Below are 8,268 nucleotides of genomic sequence, written 5' to 3'. Positions count from 1 at the left end.
AACCAGAAACATGGACACAAGGAACAGACTGAGGAATCTAAGAGGGAAGGGAGAGGGAGGGCAGGAAGAGATTAACCAAAGGACATATATGCATATATGTATAGCCCATGGACACAGACAATAGTGTAGTGAAGGCCTAGAAGGGGCAGGTGCAGGATGGCGGAGGTCATGGGGGGAGAAAAGAGGGACATCTATAATACTTTCAACAATAAAGATAAATTTTTAAAAAAATCATTACTATAAATAAAAATCATTCACTTTACATTAATAGGCTGAAATTACTAAGAAGATATAAATGCTAAACTTATATATGCTTTAAAGCACTTTTTTAATACATGAAACAAAAACTGATGGAATTACAAGGAGAAACTGACAAATTTATGTTAACATATCTCTGAGGGTAACTGGGGTAATTTTCTGATTGGAAAATTAAGAATTATAGTCAGAGGGGAGGACATGAGAATTTTTAAAGAACAAATTCAATTTATTTTAGAAGCCGAACCTCTCTTATCATGTGACTTGTTTTGTATGTTTGTTAAACTATATTATCACATAAGCATTGCTGCTGTTGGGACAAACAGTGACAGTTGATTCGGGTCATTTGAATGTCCATTGTCTGTCTTAATTTGTATGTTCGTTTTGACTCTATCATATACTCAAACTTCAGTGGAAGTCATGAGAACCTATTATTTTTGCCTGTTCCCTCCTCTACGTTGGAAATATTCTTTTTTACTCAGAGGGACCTTAACTTTGATTGTTTCCGTTGCCAGCTGTTTTCTTCCTTGAAAGTTGAGAGTTGTTGTGAACTCTTCAGTGATACCTTCCCCAGGATATTTGCAGATGTGGTTGGGAAAAGTCATTTCATCCCCGACCTTTGCATGTCAGGTACCGGGGTGCTGGGGTGCCACCCGGCCTGCGCCCCAGCTCTCTCTCCCTCTGATCGCCATGAGATCACAGGGCCACAGGCGAGGTGGCACCCCCGCGGCTGTTGCCTGCTGCCTGGGTTTCCAATCACTGTTCTTCCGTCCTTCCCCTTTCGCCTCCCATCACTGTGCCTACGTATGCAAATTAACCGCCATCTTTGTTGGCAGTTAATTTGCATATCACCCTAATTAGCCCATGAGAAGCATAGCGGAGGTATGGTTAATTATCCTTTTTGTCTTTTATTAGATAGGATGGTTAAGTGAGTACCATTTTAACATTTAAAGTTATTAATTTTAAAATCAGGGGGAAAGAATGATATTTCAGCCATTACCACCCCTATTTGGCATGATATAGGAGGTCCTAGCCCAGGGGTGGGCAAACTTTTTGACTCGAGGGCTACAATGGGTTCTAAAACTGGACCGGAGGGCCGGAACAAAAGCATGGATGGAGTGTTTGTGTGAACTAATATAAATTCAAAGTGAACATCATTACATAAAAGGGTACGGTCTTTTTTTTCAATAGTTTTATTCATTTCAAATGGGCCGGATCCGGCCCGCGGGCCGTAGTTTGCCCACGGCTGTCCTAGCCACTACAATAAGGCAATAAAAAGAAATAAAATGTATATGAATTTAAAAGAAATAAAAAAATTAATCACCAATTATGTTGATTTCTGCATATAGTTACTAGAATATATAACTATATAGATAATTCACATAAATTAACAGATCTTTTGAGTTAAGATATTTTAGGAAAGTTGCAGGATATAAGATTATACAAATGTCAGTTGCATTTCTATGCATCAGCAGAGAGAAAACATAAATTTTTTTTAACTGGGATGTAAAGTATAACATGATGACTACAGTTAACAATGCTGTATGGCATATTTGATAACTGCTAAGAGAATAGATCCTAAAAGTTCTCATCACAAAGAAATAAAAATTTTTTATAACCATATGAGCTGATGGATACTAACTAAATTTATTGTTGTAACCATTTTGCAATATATACATGTCAAGTCATTGTGCTGTACACCTTAAACTTAAATAGTGTTGTATATCATATCTCAAATAAACTGGGGAAAATACATATTTTTAAAATTTTTTTAAGTGAAGGAACTAACAGATCCCAAAAGAAAAAAGTCTAACAAAAGATATATAAGACCTTAATGGAGAAAATTATAGAACTATATTAAAGATTTAAATAAATGGGATGCTATTATACATATGAAAGTCTCAGCATCATAAAGTCAATTCTCCCCAAACTGACAGCAGTCAATGCAATTTCAATTTTAAAAAGTCACAACAGAGGTTTTTGTGTGTGAAAACTGAGTAGATTTTCAAATTTCTAAGCAAAAGACCAAGAAGAACCAAAACAATATAAAGAAAATCAAGGTGGGGATTTGCCTCACCAGATGCAACTAAAAAGCATTATGAGGTAAAACAGCATGGTATTGATACAAACAGACCAATGAACGGAAAAGACCAGAAACAGACTTGGGTGTGTATTTGCTAACTTGGCATCTAACACAGGCGGCATTGAAAACGGGTGGAAAAGATATGGCCTACTTTTAAAAAGCAATATTTGGCAGCTGAATGTGAAAATAAGCTATAAAATGTGTTAATGTTCTGCCAAATTTGGCTCAGTTTTTATTGATTTAAAAATAAATTAACTTCTGGAAATGGCTAATGGTGATGGTTTCACACAATGTGAATGTACTTAATGCCACTGAAGTGTACACTTAAAAATGATTAAGACGGTACATTTTATGTTATGTATATTTTCCACAATTTTTAAATTTCTATATTAAATACATTTATAACAAGTGGCCTTTGGCAAAACTGGTAATTCATCTGCATAAGAAACTGAACTCATATTTCACACATACAGGAAGAAACTAAATGCAGACCTTAATACTTTTTAAAGAAAATTTCTTTACGGTCTTGGGTTAAGGAAGGATTTCTTATGACATGAAAAGTATAAAACAATAAAAAAAAGATGGAAAAATACTTCTCTTCATTAAAAGATACCATAACCTAACAGGAAGGATGCATTTTCAACACACATTTAGTAACTAAAATTTTTTAAATTCCTAAAACCAAAATAATAAAAACACAACACAACCTCCCCCTAAATTCTGCCAACATAGGCAAACTACTAGGACAGAGATTTTAATAGCACAGGAAGCACAAATGGCCAACAAATATATAGGGATACACTTTGACTCATTGGATATGCAAACGAAGATACCAGTTACACCCCCCAGGCTAGGAAAAGTTCAGATGCAGACACTAACAAACGTTAGGGAGACATGTCACTAGAGACTGCTAATAGGAGTGGAAAGTGGCATAATCCCTTTGAAAAACAACTTGGCATCACCTGGCAGAGTTGAGGATGGACCCAGGCTACCCCCCTACAGCAGTTTCATCCCTGAACAACTGCCCTAAGGAAGCCTGTGTGCATGTGAACAAGACATCTTGGAAGAGTCTTGAGAACAGAGTGCTGACAGAAAGACTCCAGCCACAACAGTCCAGTGTATAGTTGCACTTAGCTGTAGGTCAAGAACAGGCAATCTATGGTGATAGTCATCAGAACAACAGTGGCCTATGGGGGTGGGCATTAACTGAAAGGGGACAAGAGGAAACTTGCTGGGGTGATGAAAACGATCTATACCTGAATCAGTGTTGGCTACACAAGTGAATGCATTTGTCAAGCTCACTGAACTATACACTCAGTATCAGTGCACTTCACTGTGTGTAAATTTTGCTTCAGAATAAAAGAGAGGGAGAGAGAGACAGGTGGTTTGTGAGCCATTTAATCCTCCTAAGGGGAATAATTTGTTTCACATACTTTGCAGTAGCAATTTGCACATAATTGCACTCTTAAGTACAAATTTATTTTATTCACTCAAAAAATCAACACAAATTCTCTTCTTGACAACATATTTTAGCAAGTTCAATCCAAGACATGATAAGTATTTGAAAATAAAGCTACCCAGGGTTTCCATTTACTCTGAATTGACTAAGTGAAAATATTGAGACACATTTAGAAAAATAAGAAAGTTAAAGGCTGGATAAACAGCAAGTCAGCCATATGACTTCATAGGCAAAGGCTAAAATTTCACAAATGATTGCTCTTGCTTTTCTGCACTAGTCAGTGAAGATATATGTAAGTGATCAGTCCCAACAGCAAATAATTCAGAACTCACTTGTTACCACCATTTCCTTCCCCCACAGCTTTTCCCTGAAAAAAGAGGAAGGTGGAAGAACAGAGGCACCAAACCTCCAGTATGAACATTAACTTCCAATCCTGCTTACTAAGTGTGTATGTGTGAGAGAGTGTGTGAAGGCCATCAAAACTAAATCCTGCTGGCCCAGCTGGTGTGGCTCAGTGGTTGAGGATCGACCTATGAACCAGGAGGTCATGATTCCATTTCCAGTCAGGGCCCAAGTCTGGGTTGCAGGCTCGATTCCCAGTGTGGGGCATGCAGGAGAGGCAGCTGATTGGTGATTCTCTCTCATCACTGATGTTTCTACCTCTCTCCCTCTCCCTTCCTCTCTGAAATCAATAAAAATATATTTGGAGGAAAAAAAACTAAAAACTAAACGCTTGTGTGCGTCTAAACTTCCCACAACACACACAAAAGCCCAGGCACAAAGCAGATACAAATGATGTATTTCCTACCTGTTTTTATTGGGATTGCTATATGCCTCTTCAATAAGCTCCATTTTGTCCAAATCCTTCCACTTGCCTCCATCCAAGAATTGCCAACGATACGGCAAATGGAAATGAACTCTATTGCACTTATCTAAAACGAAAATATAAAGAAGACATTTGGCATTAGACAGCATGACCTAGTCCCATGGTTATCAATGAGTGTGGTGCTGCATGCTGACCTAGGAATACTTTGGAAATTTGTGGAGGAGTCTTTTTTTAGTACAGTCATATCTAAGCATTTAGTTATTTAAATACTATGTATTTTATCATATACATTTTCCTTTTTATGTCTCTCTTTTTAAAAGGACATTACACTGATTTTTCAAATGACATAAGTTGGCAGATTACATTATATATGCATTTCATCTCATGATAGTAAAGAAGCTGATCATGAAGTCAAAGGCACCATCCCAGCAGGTAAAATTCTGACTATGTGTTACTGCTATTCATGTGACAGGTGGACAGGTAGTGTACATGCCAAAAACGGAGCCAGCTTTATCTCTACCATCCCAACCCCAGACATGTTTGATTGCAAGTGGGTCAGAAGCATGGTTCTAACACACACTGAGCTTTCTGGCTGCAAACATACTCACCTCTCCTACACACACACACACACATACACACACACACACACACACACACCCCCCTAAAGGTCTTTATACACTGCTCTGCCCCTGCAGATATACATATAATAAATGGCCTAGGTCAGTGGTCAGCAAACTCATTAGTCAACAGAGCCAAATATCAACAGTACAACGATGAAATTTCTTTTGAGAGCCAAATTTTTTAAACTTAAATTACATAGGTAGGTACATTGTTATTAACTTAATTAGGGTACTCCTAAGCTGGCCTTTGCTAAAAACGTCCTCAATCTGATTGAGGTACGTTCACTGAGGTTGACCCCTTCCAACTCTCCCATCCACACTCGTCTTGTATACTTGTTTCGTCTATCAGTGGTCGGCAAACTGTGGCTCACGAGCCACATACAGCTCTTTGGCCCCTTGAGAGTGTCGGCCTGCAGATTGAAGGTACCTGGGTTCGATTCCAGTCAAGGGCACATGCCCAGGTTGCGGGCTTAATCCCAGTAGGAGGCATGCAGGAGTCAGCCAATCAATGATTCTCTTTCATCATTAATGTTTCCATCTCTCTCTCCCTCTCTGAAATCAATAAAAATATTTTTTTTCAAAAAAATAGACCCAGAAGTCACAGAAGCATGAACAGACTATTGAACCTCAGAGGGAAGGCAGGGGAGGTTGGGTGGGAAGAGATCAACCAATGAACTTATATGTATATATGCATAACCCATGGACACAGACAATGGGGTAGTGATGGCCTCGGGGGAGGCGGGGAATGGGAGCAGGCTGGAAGAGGTTAATGGGGGGAAAAGGAGGACCTATGTAATACTTTCAACAATAAAGATCTTTAAAAAAAAAAAAAAAAGAATGACTCTTTTGGGGTAAAAAAAAAAAAATTAGAGATACTTTGTCTAAATACACATCTGTGCACATTATTCCTTACAGGGGGAACTGGATGGCCAGGACAGAGTTATAAGGGGAGATTTCTGTTGTTTTTTGTACCTTTTAAATTTTGGACCAAATCACATATTATATATTCAAAAAAATTAAATGTCTGATGAAGTGAAAAAAGATATCACAGTGTGCATAGCATGCCTGTGTAAGAAGAAAACAGATTAGACATATACACTTGTTCATGTATAAAATCTTTGTGAAAGGATATTAAAGGAATTGGTAATAATGACTGTTTCTGGGGGTGATCTGTATACTGGGTAAAAGGTGTGAGGGAGACATTTCTTTTTTTCTTTTCTTTTTTAATATTTTATTGATTTTTCACAGAGAAGAAGGGAGAGGGACAGAGAGCTAGAAACATCGATGAGAGAGATCGATCAGCTGCCTCCTGCACGCCCCCCACTGGGGATGTGCCCGCAACCAAGGTACATGCCCTTGACAGGAATCGAACCTGGGACCCTTCAGTCTGCAGGCTGACGCTCTATCCACTGAGCCAAACCATTTCGGCGGGAGACATTTCTTAATGACTGTCCTTTGCACATTTTTAATTCACCTTTCAAAACAACAACAATGAAGCTTGGCTAATTTGACACTTGAAAATAATAAAATTATAAGCATTGTTTCAGGTAAGTCTCAATACCACTTCTTTCTCAAAGATTCTACAAAAGATGTGGTGGCGTAGGGAGAACAATGAAGGAAGGTGGGAGGCTGCCTGGGCTTGTCAAAGGCAAGGCCTAGGGCCAGGCCAACTGGGTGGAAGAGAGCACCTGGCTGAAAGGACAGAGAACAAAAGGATGACCCCAGTCAAGGGAATCTCCTCTGATCTCAGAGGAGACAGCCAACTGGGGGATCTCAGGACATCCTGACTTGTCCAAAGTTAGAGCCTCTAAGACTCCTGACTGGGGATATGTACAAGAGTAATAATGAAGGACTCAGCCTGAATAGATGAGGTCATAACTTTGGTCCAGAGTTATGACAAAACTAGAGGCCCAGTGCACAAAATTCATGCACAGAGGGGGGGCGGTTCCCTCAGCCCAGCTGCACCCACTCCAATCGGGGACCCTTCGGGGGATGTCTGACCACTCGGGCCTACACCGGCAGTCAGATACCCCTCTCACAATCTGGGACCGCTGGCTCCTACCCACTCACCTGCCTGCCTGCCTGCCTAATCCCCTAACCTCTCTGCCTGCCTGCCTGATTGCCCCTAACTGCCTCTGCCTGCCTGCCTGATTGCCCCAACTGCCCTCCTGTCGGGAGCCGGTCCAAGGTCACCTCTCGGAGAAAGGTTGTTTCCCCAGGTAGGGATTTTCCCCTGAAGTTAGGGAGGGAATAAAACCGCTTAACTGCCAGGCGGGTAATTAATCACTTTAACTACGAACACTCATGCTTAAGCTACATAATCTGTACTCCCTGGAATGGAGATAAGAAACACCCTAACCTTTGGAATAGAGATTGATAGGATTAGAATCAACTGGTATAAATACAGATGCAACAAGACAACAGGAGGCAGACCTCAGAAGGCAGACCTCAGCAGGCAGAGCTCAGAAGACAGAACTTAGATCACAGTACTTAGCAGACAGGACCTACACAGAACCTAGAACTTCGCTGGAGATCCTGACTAGAACTTGGCTAGAGATCCTGCCTAGGCTGCTGATCAACTGAACGCTGTCTCCGTGTCATTCCTTCTTCGCCGACTCCGTCCACACCTTTGGGGGCCCCTGGACCCACTGGGGCTGGACCCCGGCACCCTCCCCTGCCGGCCTGATCGAGCCCCCAGCTGCTCTCCCCTGCTGGCCTGATCAAGTCCCCATCTACCTCTGCCTAGCTGATCCCTAACTATCCTCCCTTGCTGGCCTGATCTCACCCCCAACTGCCCTCCCCTGCTGCCTGATCTCGCCCCTAACTGCTCTCCCCTGCTGGCCTGATCACTCCTAACTGCCTCTGCCTGCCTGATCACCCTAACTGCCCTCCCCTGCTGGCCTGCTCTCGCTCCCAACTGCCCTTCCCTGTGGGCTTGATCTCGCCCCCAATTGCCCTTCTCTGCTGGCCAATTTGAGTCTGACTGGTCAGTTTCTATGCCAGTCAGCATCAAAAGCTCTACCTC

The 8,268-nt window shown here is 41.1% G+C and overlaps 1 protein-coding gene across 1 annotated transcript in view; it reads right to left on the bottom strand.

Annotated features, from left to right (window-relative positions):
• The window catches only part of PARP12 (poly(ADP-ribose) polymerase family member 12), a 44,708-nt gene that overhangs the window by 24,176 nt on the left and 12,264 nt on the right, over nt 1-8,268 (bottom strand). The window contains exon 5 of the mRNA XM_006777134.2: nt 4,606-4,729. Coding sequence (XP_006777197.1) covers nt 4,606-4,729 — 124 coding nt within the window. The remainder of the gene's footprint in view (nt 1-4,605; nt 4,730-8,268) is intronic.

This window comes from Myotis davidii, unplaced genomic scaffold, assembly GCF_000327345.1.
Source record: "Myotis davidii unplaced genomic scaffold, ASM32734v1 scaffold329, whole genome shotgun sequence".
NCBI lineage: Eukaryota > Metazoa > Chordata > Mammalia > Chiroptera > Vespertilionidae > Myotis > Myotis davidii.
Note: the sequence above shows the minus strand (reverse complement) of the source record. Positions and strands in the feature narration are given on the sequence as shown.